The sequence below is a fragment of the Amblyomma mixtum genome, chromosome 4 (genome assembly GCF_055824585.1).
Source record: "Amblyomma mixtum isolate Tamu chromosome 4, ASM5582458v1, whole genome shotgun sequence".
Lineage (NCBI taxonomy): Eukaryota > Metazoa > Arthropoda > Arachnida > Ixodida > Ixodidae > Amblyomma > Amblyomma mixtum.
The window spans coordinates 49,522,018-49,543,388 of record NC_143015.1 but is presented as its reverse complement, the minus strand read 5'-3'; the positions used below and the strand labels follow the sequence as shown (position 1 = coordinate 49,543,388).

General features: G+C 43.6%; 1 protein-coding gene across 1 annotated transcript in view; it reads right to left on the bottom strand.

The window, feature by feature from the left end:
- Positions 1-3,693: 3,693 nt before the first annotated feature.
- Positions 3,694-21,371, bottom strand: part of LOC149346458 (uncharacterized) — a 29,322-nt gene continuing 11,644 nt past the window's right edge. The window contains exon 4 of the mRNA XM_089541341.1: positions 3,694-3,844. Within this exon, the coding sequence (XP_089397467.1) occupies positions 3,694-3,844 (151 nt within the window). The remainder of the gene's footprint in view (positions 3,845-21,371) is intronic.

Below are 21,371 nucleotides of genomic sequence, written 5' to 3'. Positions count from 1 at the left end.
ACAAAAAACATAGGTGCTTATAATCAGAATTTAAAACAGATAAAAGACAAGCGGCACTCATATCGCGGGTTGCGGTGCACAGTGAACATTTCGAAGTCTCTGTGTACGCCTCCATTCCTAATCTTTAGCACTTGTGCATTCAATGAGATTCCACGATCCCAGACGACCAAAGAAAGGTCGAGGTATTCATGGGAAAAAAACAGCAGACGTAACAGTGAAATTCGGCTCCGTACGCGTTTATACGGTATATACACATAGCTAATGCTTCAAGTTGGGCTAGTTGGGAGTCGGTATCACACATTTACTACTGGTAGTCGGTATCACACATATACATTTATGCACAGTTACAATTTCTCGTACAATGGGCCCAGTGTTCCTTCTGGTGTGTGTCTAGCTTGTGTCCGGTCGCCTTCTGTTGTCCTGTGTGCGCTAATTTTAGTCATTATGTGTGCTTAGCAGTTACTATTTCTCGTACAATGGGCCCTGTGTTTCCTTCTGGTGTGTGTCTACCGTGTGTTTTATCGCCTTCTCCTGTCCTGTTTGTGTGAATTTCGCAAGTCAATATATGTGATATCCACATAGGTTGGTCCCTGTTAACGGCTATGCATCTAAAACTCATAAGAAGCAGTATTTAGAAAACGTATCTTGTTGTGTTATTAATAGCAAGCCAGTACCTAGATTGGGAACAGGTACAATGCTTGCACGTGATAAGGTTAGCTGAAATGTTCTCAAGACATACTATCTGTTCTTGAGCCACATAGTCAGGCATTGGCTACATCCACGAGTATCCTATGAAAAGCGTGAAGCAGTAACATCTCAAGGAGCTTTGCAGCTTTATGGGCCCCTCGCGTGCCCTCGCATGTATGCCCACATGCCATCAAAGGCAAATGAATGCTTGCTTTGAAAAAAAAAATTAAATTTAGTTCCATACAAGGCATTGATTCAGATTTATGGCAGCATTCTGTTTGTTACGGAATCCACATTCGGCTGAATATATATTATTCCGGTCGGTGTAAAAGAAGCCGATTAATTTATTTTCCTCCAGTTATTCTTTCCCAGAACTGCGTGCCGCTGATATACCGACGTGATAAGTTTTGTCTGAAACGCTGAAGCGCTAGGCTATGGCACAAAGTAAGTGAATTCATAGCGCAACTGTTTCGTCTAAGGCCCTTTTCTCGCGCTCCTCTTGCTTGCATGGTTGAGCAGCTTTGCCTTAGTGCAATAACTGTCTATGAGGTCCAGTGCCTTTTTTAAATATTTAATTTGTTTACACTACGGAGGTCATTGGAGGTGCACTATAGGTAAGCGGCTTTATATGAGTGCACAAAAATATAAACTATTAATATACTTAAGCGTAGACATCTTCTCCACTCTAAACTTACAATGGGGTGTTGGTACGTTTCCCCTCTGTACATCTGCGATGTTTTGGTGCCACTCATGAAGCAGACTTGTTCTTTCAAACCCTTTAGCACAAACACTGCAAGACTCAAGAGACATGGACGATTGTCCCTAATGGGCGGAACATTGCACGGGCACTGTATTAATTGCTCAATAATCAGTGTGGCGTGGAAAAAGTAACTTCTAGCGCCTTACTAGGTAGACCATTAGCTCCCAAACAAAGCGGTAATCGGTGATTTACACCACGCTGTAGCTCAAAATTTGGTAGCTAACTTTTGCAACAATTGCAGATTCTTTGCCTTAGCTATTAGAAACACACCTCCTATTCTTGAGAAGATGGGGTTCGCCTTCAGAGCCTCCTTTGTTTGCACGCATTATTTCACTTGAGGCGTCTTCAACAAAATATGTAGACTTTGAAATCAGCCCTCGGCTCACCACTGATCTAGCGTACTTTCAATGCCTCAATATATTTCACACCAAAAGAAAAATACGAAGATCGTGCGCTAATTTAATAATTTTTTCCGCGTTTTGACTGGCTAATATTCTATGGATATGTTCACTTTGATACGGAAACCTGCGAAACAGATTCAGTCGACATATAAATCGCAGAGTTCATGATAGGCTATGTAGTGTGCTAAGCTAGGCGGAAGCTGTGGCCGTGCTATTCGTTGTCGTTTGTTGGCGCCTACGGCCGGATGTAAAGTTTATGACCAACTAACTTTGTGGCCACCTTGCGACCACTACTTTCACAAGCTCACCTGGTCATGAATGCCTGAGGTCATGGGAACGAATGTTGATTGTCTACGTCACGGAATTTTCTGTACAACAGTTTACATTCTAACAATTCACATCCGACTGTTGTTAAGACAATAGCTGCATGCGAAGCTTTCTGAAATGAAGATTCAAGTTGGACAAGTGACCCAATAGTCTGTATAGGGCTAACTCTTTCTTGTTCTCACCTTTTTGTATCAGTGACTGCTTTCATGGTCCCAGCTGCTGTAGCGGGCGGCCTCTTCTCTCGGCACCCATGTGACGACTGCACAGATGACAATGCTACGGGCACACCTTCACTGTTCGTTCAATCAGCAGAGGTTTTTCTTCCTGCTAATCTAAAAAGAAAGAGCGTGCTCATTACAAATCCAGCTGCTACTGCAGCTGTACAGGTGATCTTGAATAACCAGCGCGAACGAAGACGAGCACAAAAGACAAGAAAACGGACGACACAGCGCTGTGTCGTCCGTTTTCTTGTCTTTTGTGCTCGTCTTCGTTCGCGCTGTTTATTCAGGATGCTTAACCAACTAGCTCGCCAAAACGTCTTGTACAGGTGATAACGAAATTACTAGGAACAAGAAAACAACACAAGCTGCATTGCATTGCTGCTTAGAGATGTCACCATATGTCATACGTTGCAGTGCGCAGGTCAATGTGTAGTGAGGAACATTCCATTGCTAGTGAAAGAATGAACAAGATATTTTTCAGGCCCATGCCGGCTCGAGGCTACTCTACACAGGTGGGCAGATGAGATCTAGAAGCTGCGGGATAAAGATCTGTATCTTGCGCATGCGAGAGTTAATTTCAGAAATATGAGAGAGAGCTTTGTCATGCAGTTGGCGTATTTGGGTTTATCAGGCTGATTACTGTTGCAAATTGTCAAGTTTAAAGTCGCAAAAGCTATGGAAATGCCGTAAAATGCGATTAATTTGAATCATCTGTTGACGTGTACTGAAGCTGCTCAGCACGCGGGTGGTTTTGCAATACACCTCCATCGAAATACCGCCGGGTTGAAGAAGGGGCGACGTTGTCTCAGGGGTCTTGAGATAACAAGCAGAGAGTCAAAGCCATTTAGCTACCGTGGCGGCACTACTGCAGACACGCTGATATTAGGTAATGTGCTCTAGAATATCATTGCACATCGATGTTTTAAGCCCTTGCCTCTAACGAAACAGATCTGTCACGGACAGTATGGTCTGTGGAACTCGCCAAATTACTGAATAATTTATATTAATTTTGGGCGGCGGAGCACTGTGCCTCTCAGCAGTTGTAAGAGTGCAGCCAACACAAATAAACGCCTAGTTGAGAGACAAGCGCTCTAATATTTCTGTGCACTTTGAAAATTTCACTAAAATATAATACGTTCACCAATGCCTGGGAAACAGGAAAAACCTCGAAACATCACAGTAAAAATTCGAGCCATTACACAGCGAGAGTGATCACATTGAAAGTTCGCGCCAACACATAGATTAGTATGCAAGTAAAAAAGCCGGTCTGTACTCACCTTTTGTGCCGCTGCAACATTTAGATCACAGCAGATTCATGTACTGGAGCTGTGCACTTGCGCGAAGAAGTCGCTGCAGGCAGTGAAGAGCTCCCTGCTGCAAGCTGGGAGGTGCAAAGCGGACGGCGATCATGCTCAACCTTGGCTTCCAAAGAGGACGCAGAGTCTGCGCTGGAGAATGCGGTGAGCGATATTAAGGGCGTCGCGGACACATACATACATGGCACACAAGACGGGCTGTAGCTCGAAATGTTGAGACGAAAACATAGCGGTATGCAATATATCAAGCGTGAGAACGGAAAATGCTAACACGTGTTAGTCACAGAAAAGTTATTGTCTTATGAAACGGCCATAGTAACAGAGGGGATACCGAGACAAAAACATGATGGTCGATGAGCGGGTAATCATGGGCTCTGATACGGTAAGGAAGCGTGCAGTCGGATGGCGGCCTATACTTAAAGCGGATGATGCCTTGCCCATCAAAGCGTACTGCCAATAATGGCATTCCACTGAAAATTAGATTCGAGCAGATATGGACTAATACGGTGAAAATTAGCATTTTTTATTGCGTTAATGCATTGACTCTTCAGGTTAGACGCACAGAGAGAACTGATGGAGACCATGACGAAAGGCATAACATTAGAGCCCCAGCACCACGTATAGTGTACATATGCACCCTGCTATGCACCCTGAGGGAACAACGTTAAATGACGAGAAGCAATAAGAAGAAGCCTGCAGACAACATACAGAAGCAGGCAATGAGCTGAAATCAGTTCAGAAAGCGGGAAAAATGAAGCAGGAGTAAGTAAAACAGAACAGGAAGCTTGCAGGCAGTTGAAAAAAAAAAACATCGTTCCAAGAATTCCGAAAAATGAAATGGAGTCAATCTCAGGCCATAAAAAATATTTCTGATAAAGGGCTAAGCAGTATTACACCGGTTCCTTTGAAAGGAGTCGACACACTCTACGAAAATGTGCAAATAGCAAATTCCGTAATTAAAAATGTCAACAAAGTTCACATATCACAACATAATACTTCATCAATTTCTACAACAGACAGCTTGGGACATGGATTCATTAAATATTCAATTCAGTGAATGAATGAGCTAAGTAGATTAAAGAAACTTCATTATCATCATCATTCCAGTTGTAGCCCATGCAGGACGAATGATTTTTCAATATTCTGACAGCTAAACATGTCCAGCACCAACAGCAGCTACCCCGTTCACGCCGACGTCCTAATGATGCTAGCGCACTACCTTCCTCTCCACCATAAAGAGCAACCTTTCCAATAGCGGCTTCTAATGCAGAAAGCCTTAGCAGCAGCTGCAGTGCCAATTGATAGCCCCTGGAAGAATTCCATTACGCAGAAAACTAATGTAATATTCAACAGTCTAGAAATAGGACAGCAGTTTACGATTGGTAGCGAGGCGCGGGAAGTGGTAAGCGAATACGTCTACTTACAGCAGGTAGTGGCCGCAGATACACACCAACGCAGTGAAATAACTATTAAGATAGGACTAGAAATTGGGACGGTACTTCAAGATCCTGAACGGCACCTTACAGCTTACCAATGTCCCTCAAGAGTAATACAACACCTGTTTATTACCAGTGTATCGGATTGGGGCAGAAACATGGCGGCTAAAGAAAAGGGTTCAACATAAATTGAAGACAATGCATCTAGGTATGAAAAGCAAAATTATAGGTGTAATGCTGAAAGACGGTTTAGGGTTTATAGGCGTTCAACGTCCCAAAGCGACGCAGGTTATGAGGGACGCCGTACTGAAGGGCTCCGAAAATTTCGACCACCTGGAGTCCGTTAACGCCAGGTGGTCGAAATTTCCGGAGTCCTTCGCTATAACTCCCATGAAAGACACCTAGACAGCACAGTGGCTGAGGGAACAAAAGCAGGTTAATGATATCATAGTCAAAATCAAACAGAACAAATAGGCTCGGTCATTGCATGTAGTACCAAGTAAAGATAACCGATGGTCCTTAAGAGTAACGGACTGAAATCCAAGAGGAAGAAAGCATAGCAAGAGGGGTTAGAAAGTAAGGTGGGTGGATGAGGATAAGAAATTTGCTGGGATCAGGTGCCACGGCATGTAGAGGACCGGGTTAATTGGTGACAGATATGAAACCTTTGTCATGCATAGGGCATGGTCACGCTGATTATGATGATGACGATGATGAAAGGATGGACAAGTAAGCATAACGTATCATATTACTTTGTAGAAATGATTACATCTTGCCTAATATTTACCGTTACAAGAATAGTTAGTAATTTTCTCTTTTTGCTAGAAATTGCGTGAAACACAGTGGTGCGGCGTTTTCCGGTGAAAGTTTGGCATAACTGCTTTGTCTCCTCAGAAAGCCATACCTATGCAAACTATAATTTACACCAATGGAGTAGGGAAGCTTAGGAGAGGCCCTCGCTATCCCAACTGCATAACAAAAAAGTTTTCCGGATGCCACATGCTGCCGCAAGGACTGCTGGGAGACTTTGACCAATAGCGCAGCCAATAGTAATGTCCAGTGCAGCGGTGCCGCATGCTTCATCGTAGTCTGCGCATGCGCAAGCACTCGGAGACGGCGGCCGATTGGCGAGAGGGTGCCCTCACATAAGGCTTCGCGAAATAGGGCATGACGGCGTCTCCTAAATTCAATCATCCATACTTGTTTACACAATGTTGAAGGCACGTGATTTTTTTCTTTTTTCAGAAGTTTTCACTTGGTTAATATGCTTTGTTTCGAATGAAAAAATAGACGTAATAAAAAAGTGCATTGAAAAGTATACCTCCCTTTGCTCCTATGAGTCCCTGTGCTCTGAAGTGCTATGGCTGGATGGTGCCAGTGTTTACTGTCAGAGTGTTCAGCGATAACAAGGGTGTGCAAACCATACTTTTTCAATATGAAAAAGATTATGTATAAATTAAGATTATTCTCTCAAGAAGGGAAAGTTTTGGGTCAGTTGGACTGACATGTTTAAGAGGAGGAATGACCGCGAACTTGGACGAGATTTAAGAACGAGGAGTTGCTAGTTACCGCTCTTCCGGCCTTCTCGTTCTTAAGTCTCGTCCAAGTTCGCGCTTAATCCTCCTCTTCAATAAGGCTATTTGCTAGTTGGCCAAATGTTCGTACGAAAAGAATCTTCACGTAAAACAGCAAATAGCCGGCGTGAGTGCTGAAAGTAATGAAGTGAATGCTGTAGCTGTCCAAAGAGGCAACATTGATCTCCACGGTGAAACCTGCACAAAGAAAGTCAGAAAAATAACTCGCTGCCTGTCTTTTCATGCGCCTTAGAAAAATAACTTTTGCTAGAGACGGCAACGGAGGACAAGTTAGCGCCACATCCAAATTTAATGCAAGGTTTGCTAAACTTGGCTGAACCCTGAAGCATCGCCTACTTTTGATAGACATGTCTGAGCATTCCACACCACCACACAAATGGAATGCTTCGTGGAGCAGGCGAATTGCGACATCATGTGGTGCGGCGTCGAACCAAGCACTGGTTTTAAAAGCGCAAGCTTTACGAGCCTAGCCGCGCGGATTTCAGTCTGTCGGCACGAATGATACTTTGCAGGAGAAGAGTAGCTGCTTAAGAAAACACGCGACGTACCACGTGAGTCTCAGCAGCTGTAGCTGCACGCTGCCTATCCAGTGTCTCATTATGCATGAAGCATGAAAAAGCTTCCTAGACCGTGTGTAGAATTGTTTTGTTGATCCTTTATGCCTGGTGCACAGGTGTGCACGTTTTACAACCTTTTTTGCGTCTGCGTTACAGAAGTGCAGTCGGGCAGGTAGTTTTTTTATAAGGCATATTTCTCCCAGACACCACTAAACGTTCTGTGGAGGTCCTGAAATGGTCAGAATGTCCTCATTCTGAACAAGACATTCTGAGCACTTTTTGAGTGCATCATGACCCTAGTGGCCTCATGAACATGTCCCCAGTTTGCACTTCACTGGACGACTCAAGGATGAAAATTTCTCAAATGCCCTACAAATGTCCCGTCACAGGACAATATTGTGTCATTTAACTTAGATACAACAATGGGACACAGCAATGGGACATCCCGCCAGTAACGAAAGATGAAGTAAAGAAAGCCTTAGGAACAATGCAAAGGGAGAAAGCAGCTGGTGAGGATGAACTAACAGCAGATCTGGTGAAGGACAGAGGAGAGATTGTGCTGGAAAAAGTAGCCACCCTGTATAAGCAATGGTTTGTGACCTCGAGAGTACCAGAAGCTTGGAAGAACATTATCTTAATTTATAAGAAAGGAGACGTCAAGGACTTGAAAAATTACAGACCGATAAGCTCACTGGCCGTCGCCTACAAGATATTTACTAAAGTACCAGCCAATAGAGTGAGGACAACCTTAGACTTCAGTCAACCAAATGATGAGGCAGGCTTTTGTAAAGGACACTCACACGATCAATCTGGTGATAGAGAAATGCGCAGAATATAACCAACCCCTATATATAGCCTTCATTGATAACGAGAAAGCATTTGACTCAGTGGAAACCTCAGCTTTCATACAGGCATTGCAGGATAAGGGTTAGAAGAGTGCTATGCGAGTATATGGGAAGATATTTATAATGATTGTATAGCTACTATAGTTCTCCATAAGGTCAGCAATAAAATTCCAATACGGAAAGGTGTCGGGCAGGGAGGCACAATGTCGCCAATGCTATTCGCCGCGTCCTTACAGAAGGTATCTCGGGGCCTGAAATGGAAAGAGTTGGGGATAAGAGTTAATGGAGAACACCTGAGTAATTTGTGATTCGCTGATGACATTGCCTTGCTAAGCCACTCAGGACAGCAACTACAAAGCATGCTCAATGAGTTAGACAGGCAGACCAGAAGAATGGGGCTAAAAATTAACATGCAGACAACCAAAAAATGTTCAACAACCTAGCAAGGGAACAGCACTTCACAGTTGATAGCGAGGTGCTGGAAGTATTATCATCATCATTTATTTGACCCTTAAAGGGCCCTGGGAGGGGGTATTACATAAGGGGGGGAGGGGGAGTAGTACATTCATCATGACTCACATTGGTGGGGAAAAAAAGAATTAAAAAAAACGAACAAACAAGAAAACACACACACACAACAAAAACATAAAGAGAAATAAAGTCACGAAAGGGAAATGAAACCATTTATGCAGCAAGATAACACATCAGACGTTCTTTAAACCTTTCTGGATCGCTTTCAATGACAACCGATTCTAGAAGCCGATTCCAGTCTTGAATAGCGGCTGGCAAAAATGATTTGTTAAAGGCATTAGTTGATCCGTGTAAACGTTGGATGCTCATGGAGTTGAATAAACGGGATGACGTGCGCACAGGAGGGACTAGAAGGGACTCGCGTAGGTTAGGAAAATTGTGATATAATTTGTGCAATAAACATAAGCGAGAAACTTTGCGTCTAAGAGCTAGTGGGCTGATAGCGATGGATGACTAAGAGAATATGTCTACATAGGGAAGGTAGTGACCGCAGATCCGGATCATGAGAGGGAAATAACTAGAAGAATAAGAATGGGGTGGAGCGCATATGGCAGGTTCTCTCAGATCATGAATGGCAGTTTGCCAACATTCCTCAAGAGAAAAGTATACAACAGCTGTATCTTACCGGTACTCACCTATGGGGCAGAAATGTGGAGTCTAACAAAAAGAGTTCAGTTTAAGTGAAGGACATCGCAGCGAGCTATGGAAAGAAAAATCACAGGTGTAACGTTAAGAGATCGGAAGAGGATGGAGCGGGTGAGGAAACAAATGCGGGCTAATGATATCCTAGTTGAAATCAAGAGGAAGAAATGGGCTTGGACAGGGCATGTAATGCGAAGCCAAGATAACCGCTGGTCCTTAAGGGTAACGGAGTGGATTCCAAGAGAAGGCAAACGTAGTAGGGGACGGCAGAAAGTTAGGTGGGCGGATGGTATTAAGAAGTTTGCGGGGATACAGTGGCCGCAACTGGCAAATGAGAGGGTTAATTGGAGAGACATGGGAGAAGCCTTTGCCCTGCAGTGGGTGTAGTCAGGCTGATGATGATGATGAACTTAGATACAACAAGCTTTATTCCTTGAACTCGGTCTTCATTAATTAAAAACTGCCGGTTTACTAAAAGATAATTACGCGCAAAATGATATAATGACAGAAGCCATTGTGACTGAAGAAAGTGCGACCCTTGAGGAGCTATTTTAAGACATTTTAGCTTTTAAACTTGTTCTTGTCTACTGCATGCTTCTGATGGGATTGGACTGTTTAGATTTTAGGGCCATTAGTCCAAGTAGCTTTTGCACTATGGTGGCAGAATTCAACTCCTGAAAGATTTGTAGTCATCAGTGTCTGAAAGTATTGCACGAAGAATGATTACCTTGTACGCGTACGTACCAACAATTGACTTGTCTTGTCTTCTCTTCTGAAGTAATTGATGGGCTCTCAGACCATAAAGGAGTGTTAGTTTCACTCTTTTGTCCAGTCTCCAAATCACCCTATATGTTTACTACTTTTCCTGACTTCACTCGTGCTGACGACAATTCCATTATTGATGTTTTAGCTGATCGTTTCGATACATTCTCTGCTTTCTCAGCAAACCACGACGTAAATTTTCTTTGAAGAACTTGTTGTTGGGCTAGTTGGTAGTTATTCATCAATAAAATCAAAGGCGCCATACCATACACACACACACACAGGAGAAGAAAGAAAGACGAGACAGAGCGCCACTCACAACTGATTTAATGTGCAGAAAGACACGTACATATATGTGACTGTCGGCGCATGCGCAAGGAAGACATTCAGCTTCGTGAAGATAAGCAGCGATCAAAAAACGCTTTTTCAGCCTTATACAGGTTTATCGACGTTTCGCTGACGCACAAGTTGCCCCTCTTTTCGATATGGAATGCTTCTATCCGTTCTCTGGCTTTTGTCACACTACTCTTTGCCAAAATCCGCACATCAGAAAAGCATGGTTCACAAGTGCGCGACGGGCAGGTTCTGATGTGCATGGGTAAATGGGGGCCATCTTTATTTTGTTCTACATTTCTTTGGTGTTCTCTGATCCGCTCATTGACACATCGCCCGGTTTGTCCGATGTGGGAACTGCCGCAGGAGAGGGGAACTTCGTACACAACCCCTACCGCACATTTCTTGAACGGTCGCCCATGCCTGGTACCGCAGCCACTTTCTTTTACTTTTTCTTTTCTTTTGGCTATTCGAGAGCAAAGGCTCCCGAGCTTTTGGGGAGCGGTAAAAACGAGTAGCACCCCATGCCTAAACGCAACCTTCTTCAGGTTGTGGGCCAACTTGTGCACATACGGCACGGCCACCGGTCTCACCTCTTCTCGAGGGACCTCCTCCCCTACACCAAAGAAATGTAGAACAAAATAAAGATGGCCCCCATTTACCCATGCACATCAGAACCTGCCCGTCGCGCACTTGTGAACCATGCTCTTCTGATGTGCGGATTTTGGCAAAGAGTAGTGTGACAAAAGCCAGGGAACTGATAGAAGCATTCCATATCGAAAAGAGGGGCAACTTGTGCGTCAGCGAAACGTCGATAAACCTGTATAAGGCTGAAAAAGCGCTTTTTGATCGCTGCTTATCCTCACGAAGCTGAATGTCTTCCTTGCGCATGCGCCGACAGTGACATATATGTACGTGTCTTTCTGCACATTAAATCAGTTGTGAGTGGCGCTCTGTCTCGTCTTTCTTTCTTCTCCTGTGTGTGTGTGTGTGTGTGTATGGTTTGGCGCCTTTGATTTTAATGGTAAATTTTCTTGCTAATTACTTGGAATGTTTAGTCAAGGAATGCGTCCAACGCTTTGTTCCTATTAAAACTAAGAAAAGAAATACTAATGTCCCTTGGATGACTTGAGACATTTTGCATTTATCTCGTCGCGTTCGTAGGCTAAGGCGTTCTAGAAGAAGCAACGATCCCATAACCTTAGACAGATTTCACAAGGCAAAAAAGGAACTTAACCTTAAGTTTCGCATGGCCAAGGATTTCTTTTTTCGTGTCCACCGGCGCGATCTGTTAAGAACAAACCCCCGAAAATTTTGGTCATCCATCTTACCTCGTGATACTTCATCCACTTCGTTCAGATTAGATAATGACGTCATCAGTGAGCCGGCGCTAATATCGGATGCTTTCAACAAATAATTTCACTCGGTGTTCGTTCCGGATAACAACGTCAGTCCGCCACTCACTAATATAATTTCTTCTCCAGCAATCAGTGATGTCGTAAACACTGATGGCATCCTAAATCTTGTATTAAACCTCGACGTTAATAAATATATCGGCCGAGACGGAATAAACCATGCGTTCCTGGTTCGTTACTCCATGTGGTCTTCAAAATATCTGACCATCATATTCAACAAGTCCTTATCATCTGCTACCGTTCCTTCTTCTTGGAAATTAGCCAAAGTGCTCCCTCTTTTTAAATCCGGTGATAGACAGTGCTTGTGGAACTACAGACCGATTTCATTGACATCACAGTCATGCAAAATGTTGTAGCACGGCATTCATAAACACATCATGCGTTTTCTTGAATCCAATAATTTGCTATCTAACATTCAGCATGGGTTTAGGCGCGGTTTTAGTACGGTAACACAATTCACAGAATTCGCTCATGATATATTACATAACCTCGATGTCGGTAACCAAGTTGATGCCATTTTTATAGACTTCTTGAAAGCATTCGATACTGTTCTACATTCAAAGCTTCTTGCTAAACTAAATGCTATACTAAACAATCCTCACTTGGTTGATTGGATTTCTAGCTTTCTCTCATCTCGTTCCCAGTTCGTATCCTATAATTCTTCTCATTCTGCTGCTGTTGATGTAACGTGAGGAGTGCCCCAAGGCTCCGTCCTTGGACCACTACTCTTTTTAATGTTTATAAACGACTTGCCACATAACATTTCTTCTAACATTCGTTTTTACGCTGATGACTGCGTTTTATACGAAGTAATTAATGGCCCTAATGATCATCGTCACCTCCAAGAGTCATTTGCTATGTTTTGTATTTGGTGTAGTACCTGGCAAATAAGAATTATTTACTCTTTCAATGGCCGTGTGGTAGACAGGGTCTCTCAGTACAAATATCTTGGTGTCATATTCACGCATAACACGTCTTGGTCTAAACACATTGATTACGTATGTAATAAAGCACTAAAAAAACTAGGTTATCTACGATGCACGATACTCAATTCACCAAAAGACACAAAGCTACTGTGGTATAAATCTCTAATCCGCCCTGTTCTTGATTACGCAGCTGTAGTGTGGAACCCGTACAAGCAATTCGAAATTAACATGTTAGAAGCAGTCCAGAAGAAAGCTGTGCGTTTTATATGTCATCGTTATGATCGCGATTTCTCACCCTCTTCGACACTTCTCTCATTGAATTTAACCACGCTGTCTGCCCGTCGCCACACTGAATCATTAAAATTCTTACATCGTATCGTCAATTCCTCAGTAAGGCTCTCAGCTAACCACTAGATTAACTTTGCACCACTATCATCTACAACAAGTCATCACGAGCTTAATTTGATACCGTATTTTGCGGATGCTAATTTGTTCAAATTCAGTTTTTTTCCCCGTTCAATAGAAGCCTGGAATTCTCTACCTGGGTCCATTCGTTCTTGTCCATTTCAAAGCTTTGTAACTGCCGTTGAAGACGCATAATAGCTGTGTATTCTTACCCTGTCGTTAACAGTTCCTTTCTTGTTTGATAATTCGTTTGTGATTTTAACTTTTTTGTAGTGCTCACTTTGTACATTTTGCTGCATTTTGTTACCTTGCATTTTGTGTTTTTCCCACTCCTGCCATAGCGCATATAATTGCTCTGCAGTATGTATAATGTATAAATAAATAAATAAATAAATAAATAAATAAATAAATAAATAAATAAATAAATAAATAAATAAATAAATAAATGTGGATAACAAACCAGTTTGGAGCAAGGCGAAACCTTTTGCCTAATTTGTTTGCTCGAATCCAGATCAAAGAAGCCAAAAAAAAACTTTCACTGCCTCTGCTCATACTGCTTACAATTAAGCAATATATTGAAAGACATACTCGGGGCTACATATTCATCTGACGTCGTGAAAACACACCAAACACATCATTCAGAGGAAATTTGAGGATGTCCTGAGGGCATACTGAGGCTGGACAACAGCCCTAAGTGGTGACTTATTCAGGATCAGTATAGTTTGCCTCAGGATAACGCAATGTCCTCAGATATAATCATCAGGACGGCCTGTGCTTGTATTTGTGTTGTATGGAGGTAGTCTGAATTGGCGATTAGTTCCTCCCCGCATTTTATGTGTTCCTTTTTATTAGTTTTTATGTGTATAAATACGGATTTAGTTCTTGCGTAATGTTAAGTGATTGTTCGTGACCTATGTCAGAAGTGTTGGAGACATAATCGTTGCTAGTCCTAGGCTACACGTCAACTAAAAAATAAAAATTGCTGCTCCTTCTCCTCTGCTCTCCACAACCCCCCCCCCCCCCCCCCCCCCCCCGGCACTAAAACTTAGATGCCCACCATCCCTCCAGATTTCAATTCCTGTGGAAACTTGTTTCCAGAGTACGACCAACGGCATACTGTGGGAAGTGAATTAAGGGCTGGTAGTAAGCATTGAGCAAATCAGCGCTAAAGATTTGCAGTCGATGGGGAGGGTTTTGTGCGAAGCCAAGCTTGCGGAACATTTTCCCGCACTCCCATGAGCAGCACTTAATCCGCCTTTTGAAATTGGTCATAGCGTACTTTTTTTCAGGAAATTTCGAAAAACCGCTTAAAATTCCCCCATATATTTGTCATATTTAGTTCTTTTAGCAGAAGAATGATGCTTCATTGAGTAAAATTTTGAGAATCAGAAGTAGAGTCTAACGTCATTCTTTCAATCACTGCTTCTGGATCTGGTTGGTTGGTTTTATGGGGTTTAACGTCCCAAAGCGACTAGGGCTATGAGAGACGCCGTAGTGGAGGGCTCCGGAAATTTCGACCACCTGGGGTTCTTTAACATGCACTGACATCGCACAGTACAGGGGCCTCAAATTTCTCCTCCAAAGAAATTCAGCCGCCGCGGCCGGGATCGAACCCGCATCTTTCGGGTCAGCAGCCGAGCACCATAGCCACTGAGCCACCGCGGCGGCTGCTTCTGGATCTGTCTTTTCAAATCTGAGCTCCTATTTGGCGTCCAACCAGCATTTATCGCTGCAGAGATGCACTATTGAGCTCTCTGCAAGATCTCTACAATGGTGATGTGGCACTCGGTGTAATATGTGCCAAATGCGGTATTCGCAAGACACACTGTAGACTTCGGTGTGACAGCTAGCAGCCTCTGCGTTGACCGGGCGGAGCACATGATGGCGATTTTGGAGACATCCCAGGAACCGCGGATTCTGGAGCTTGCGTAGAAAGGAATGCAGGAGGTCAGCTGTATTTCATCAAGAATACAGTGACGCCATTCAGGGAACATTCAGACACTGCTCATGACACCTTTGTGAACGCACCCGCAGAACTAGAGGGGCATAGATCAGAGAATTAATGTCGGCGGCCACCTGCGAAAGAAAGCACATGATTGTTGCCCTGGATTAAACATGCGATTCGTACCTGAGTACAGAGTGAGCGCAGCATGCTAATGCAGATGAAGGTGATGGGTACCGAATGCATTGGCTATTCTAGTGGAATGCACTGATTATACGGCACATTGCGACATACGGTGCACGCGTAGAAACAGTCCCATGTAAGCCATTATATGCCCCCTTGCTGCAGAACCAGCAATACATTACCAATTTTTCACCTGACATGATGCTTAACCTGATGTGAAAGATGGCTAGAAGCTTTAAGGGAAGATAATTAATGTAAAAGACTATTAGACTGAAAACAGCCACATTTGAGAAACAAGTAATGACGAATCATTCAGCACAGTCATGTCTTGAGAAGGATTCGGGCCGACTAAATGGCCACCAAGCGGCAGCATGTACGCCGGAAACATTATTAACCGATGCTACCAGCTTCCTGCTGCAGCACCTATCACACAATCAATGTTTGATCGTAACGTCGGTAATTTCGTAGAGATGCACGTACCTGCTGACCATTGACCTCTACAGGGAAGCGCAGCCGCTCTACCACCACCCGCAGACTGGACGTCGTCAGCACCGGAGAGCACCGCTCGCATTGGAGACAGGGCGCCTGTAGCTATAATTCCCACTTTTGGCCGACCAGCACACTGTGGCAAGTGAATTCCCCGCGCAGTTAAATGTAGCCATGTAAACTGCGTAGCTAAAAAGAAGTGATCAAAGGAACAATAAAAAGTTAGAACTAGATGCAGACGCTGTCAGCTGAAACCCAGCTTGCGGATTTCGGTGCATTTTCATGCGCACACACGACTGAAAATTCGATGTGACATATTGACGAATATTTTACAGAAAGGAAGCATTTGCCTTACACGGAAGGAAAAGGCCATGATGGTCAGCGGGAGCAGTGAGAGAGAACTCATTGGATGAACGGCAGACTAGAAAGTGCTAAAGCTAGAAGTGGCAGACTAGAAAGTGCTAAAGCTAGTAAAGATGCAGAAAAAGACTACGGTCGATTTGCGTAGTTAGAGCAAGTGGAAATTAGGTGGGCTAGCACTTCGGCTCCGGTGTTGGAATTCATGGTACACAAATTGAAGTTATTAAAATAGCATTAATGGGTGAATTCTCATATATGCTGAATTGGTCATCCTCTACTTTAAATTCATAAGTCCCTGGCGGTCCTCTTACTACTACTGCCGCAGTGGTGCAGTGGCTAAGCGATGCGCCACTGCCCAGCGATGGCAGCTGATGCTATCAGTGGCACTAGTGAGGAGGTTGCCTTGGTTAAATGGTAAATGACCAATTTTTATAGCTTTAACGCCGGGATTAATGTACCGGGCTGCAAACCCACATCCACACCTTTTCGTTTAAGGCAACTTGAATGAGCACATATACAATAGATGTGTTGTCTCTTTCCACGAATGTTTTGAAAAATTAAGTTCTTTAAAAGGCTGCGTTCGAATACATTCACGTAGCCGCTTTTGGCTGGTTTGTGCCTATTCGGTAGGGATGAGCACCAAGAGAACATACCAAACAATTCCGGGTAAGAAAATTTTTGACCGCGAAACAGTTTTTTCATGCATTGTAAGACATCACATTTTCTCCCGTACACAGGCGTACATTTTTTGTTATTATTGTTTTGGAGATCAAAAATGTTCACGTTCCCTATTGTTTTCCTGCGGTAGTCTTGGTTGCTACACATCTAAGGAATGCACCATTGCCTTCAATATTATCGCAACAGTACCTTACAATTTTTTAATGTTTGTAATTTTTGTTCAGAAAAATTTTGGAGAAACGCAGGCGTAGTGCTGACAGTTGAGACCGGTGGAAGCGACATATGTACATGCACCGATTACGATTAATAAGCGCGGTACAAGCGCAGCTATAGGAGGAGCTCTGCTCTAGCATGCAGTCCTAGTTATTTTCTCGGCGGTGCTCATTGTTAACTGCTGTAAAATTAACCACATTGCTTAGTTTCAGTGACTGCTTGCAGTGCTGCATGCCATCGAGCCCTGCACCTCCACCTCAGCATTAAAAAAAGCTGATGTGGATCGAGAAAACCTAGCGATGCTTTCCGCTTGTGTTCGCAACACGAAAGTGGCCCCTAGATTCTTACCTTTTAAGGCGAAAGCCTTTAATGCCTCATCGTTGTAAGCAGCAGTTGTCGACAGAAAATGTCACGCTTTTCAATTGGTCGAAACGGCCGTGACGTCACAGTGCGCAAATTTCAAACGGGGCCAATTGTACTTTGCCTAGTAACCATGCAACCAATTGAAGGGAAAGTATAGTGATGCTCCAAGTGGTACTGAGCTTAGTTAATTGTTTACTTAACCAATTTGCCTAATTAACGTTTCTAGTCAGACCAGATAAACAAAAACGAGAGTAGGAAATTGGTCGAGCTCAGGAATCGAACCCCGGTCTTCGGCGTGCGCGACGAGGATGCTATCCACTCCGCCATGCCAGCTCGATCGTTTGGAATGAACTAAGGCGCGTCTAGTGAATACGGTGTCTTCGCTCACTCTCATTCTCCTCCCTTCCCTTCCGGCGAGGGTTAGGTGTCCACCGAGATATGAGAGACAGATACATTTCCTTTCCTCAAAAACCAATTTACCGTCGAGCGAGGCGTAGAACCGAATGCGCGATGGCGTTCTATGGACTCCCTGGCAGAGTTGCAAGATGCTGTCGCGTTCCACTCTTAGAGGCGAAGCTTAACATCTTAACCACACATCAGTGACCGCACTTAAGGTAAAATAAGTGCCCCCTTGAATTTTGAAGGGTGTCCAACGAGATATGTGAGACAGTTCTTTCCTCAAATACAATTTTCATTTCCTTCATTACGGGCCCTCTTTGTCTTCTTTCACTCCCACTTCCTCCCTTCCTCTACGGTGCTGTTCAGGTGTCCACCGAGATAACACAATTTCTGCGCCATTTCCTTTCCTCAAAAAGCGTGTGCCGAACAGGTGGTGGCGTTCCGTGGACTCCATGCCAGCGCTACAACACGCTGTCGCGTTCCACACCTAAAGGCGAAGCTTAAGCGTCATTAATTAGCAATTAATTAGTATTCAGGTGTTAATCAGTAATTAACCATTAATTAGTGATTTGTAATCACAGTGATTAGTACTCAATTATATGCGACGCCACCAGTTCCACTGAAGCAGTCAAAGTGGTGCGGAAAACGCTTTCGCCTCTACGCACTTTAGATAGCCAAAGTGCCCCTGAATTTTTGTGCCTAGCTGTTCTTGGATATGTGTGGATGAGCCTTAATGGTCAGCTGCTGAAGGTGCGCCTGCGGTCGAGCTCAGCTATGGCTTCTGAGAAGGGCACCCAGTCTGGGGAAGCGAAGATATGAGACAGATGAATTTAAAACGCTGTAGGTGACTGGCATTCCCGTCAAAGAAAAACATTGCAACCAATTGGGCATTCCAATTAGAAATTCCAATTCCCATTGGTTAAATTGGATTTCCCAATTGGTTCCATTTGTGTTTTTGGACACCCGACCAATTAATTGCATCCAATTGGATTAGACAGTTAGACCCATTAGGCCAGGCAGTTGTTTCACTTAGAAAATATTTACAAAATATGTTATGTTCAGTGAGAAAGGTAGCTCAATGTTTGTGAATAATATATTTCTACAACTTAACATATTATCATGTGCAAAAGGAAAAACGATTTACGAGGACTGCAGGGAGACACTGTGCCTAGTGCCAGACAACATTTTTCTCTGGTATTGAAATTAACATGCTTTTATAGAAATCAAAGCCAGCAGACACACATACGACACACTAGCAACACTGCACATTCAGGTACGGGGAGCATATATTAGCTCAATATTGATATCCAGGGAACATAATTCTGCTCCGACTAATATACCTAATTTATGAGGCTGTTGTGCTGGGGCCACTGGTGCTTGCCCACTGAGCGCAGTTATTCAATTTATATAACTGCAGTGTTGGTGTATATTATGAGTACAGTTTGGTAGGTTAAGCTGCTGACATGTCTTATGATAAGAACCATATTAGTTATACCCTGTTTGTAAAATATGCAAACATTCATTGGATAAATTTGGTGCAGTTGGACGGACCAATTGGATGCAATGAGTAAGGCCAATTGGGCTCATCAATTGGAAACTCAACTGGTTCAATTAGATAGTCCACTTGGACCATCCAATTGGAACTCCATTCTAATTGGAACAAGTAGGAAACTGAACTGGTCGAATTCAAAACCAGTTGTAACCGGTTGGAAATTCAATTGGTTCTACAGTTTTTCTTTCTGGGTCAATTGATACTAAATCTCCAGTTTACAATTATCCGGCTCGTATATGGGTGTAAAACTGCACTTGTGGGGACGAGGTATGTCAGTTGGGGGACAAGCATGTTTTCTAGCGTTGGCAGTCAATGGCATGTTTACCCAACCTCTTTCATAATACCTGTCTAGCATTTTCGTGTAGAGGCCCTGTGTTGTAAACCGGTGGTAGGAGCGGGTCACGATTCGGACTTCAGAAGACTATCACGCTTCATGCGGCAATGAGAAAACTGTTCAACTGTCCATGAAACGCCAATGTAACAAGCAAATAGCTCTTAACTGACAGCCCTGCTAAGAGGTGGCACTACCTACTGCTAATATATTAATGGATATAAAATTTCGCAGCAGATATGGCCAAATAGCTATGCTGCCTACTGAATTAATGCAGTGAATAACTGAGGTATGCAAGATGCGGATGATGAGGAGGAGTAATACTACAAACCAAAGAATGCAGAACTATATCGCTGGAATTTTTTTTAAAGATGAAGACATATCATTTTTATTGGTTTGCTTGTTACACTCTCCAAACATTTCAGTGAATAATGAAAAGAAGCATATATGGCCCAAATGTGCTTTGTAACGTACATAACAAGAATATTCATGGAGAAGGAAACTTTTCTAAGACTTGAAAAATTGAACGACGATTTCGGTACTCCCTGTTGCGAAATCTGAGAGCAGCTTGATTTTGCAATATATTGAGGCAGTTAACTTGCACTACGCGGAAGTGGCATTTAAGAGTACAGTACGAAGCACTGCCGCTTGGTAGCAGAGGACTTGTAAACCAACCCACTGAACCAAGGCTCCTCAGTGCTGTAGAGCTGCGCAGTGCAACATTTCCCAGTTTTGGCTTCCTCTCCAGCGTTTGCTGATCCTGGCTAGCATGTGCTGCAATGTGCTTGCCTCATTATTGGAGGAGGAATACTGAAACAATGAGCCCTCCACTACGGCAACTGTTCTTTTCCTTGAACCCATTCCTTTATCCCTTCTCTCATAGCACATTAGAGATGTCCGCCGAAATGTGAGGCAAATAGTCAACCAGTTCTTTTCATCAAAAACCAATTATTTTTCTTTTTCAGGGAGGAATATTGAAGCCACAAAGGATGAGTCTTCGTTGGCAGAGGAACGAGGCACGTGGCCCGCACAATCAGAGTGGCAAGCACCCGTCCTCGTGGAAAACGGAGTGCACCCCTCCATGCACCACAGATAATTAGCCCTGTATTGGAAATGGGCGGTGTCCCTCTTGTCCTTCCCAGGGCCGGATTTCGCCAATAAATTTTAAATATTGGGCCGATTAGCTATGCTGCTTCGGCCAGGCAAGGCCGCCACAGACACACATGCATTTGTCGTGGTGAAAAGCTCGAATGCCAAATTATGTCTGAGTAGAGTTACTTTTAGTGATTTTACGGCAGATCTTATGCTGATTAGAACATGTTTACCCACGATTCTGTGTGGCCATTAAGGGCCTTACAATATTTGCGCAAGTAATTGCCTCACTTGGGAAAGGCAGTGAGGTGTTTTTCACAAAGTGTTCACTGTGTGCCAATTGAAACGGTGAATTTATGGGGAGCACCCCCCTGCTACTGCATCCAACTCTGTCTCTTATGCGTGCGTAAGTTGTTTGGTGCTCATTCAAACCATAATGTATATCGGGAGATGCGTTTAGAAGCAACAAAGGGTGGCGCAACCAGAGCGGGACTTCTCAACTTGCCACCGTTGTACCCTCCTAATTCACATTCCAACTTATGCTTCTGCTTTTCCTTCTTCCAACACTATCCTTCCCCTGAATTTCAATTTTTGCGCTTACTTTGTTATCACC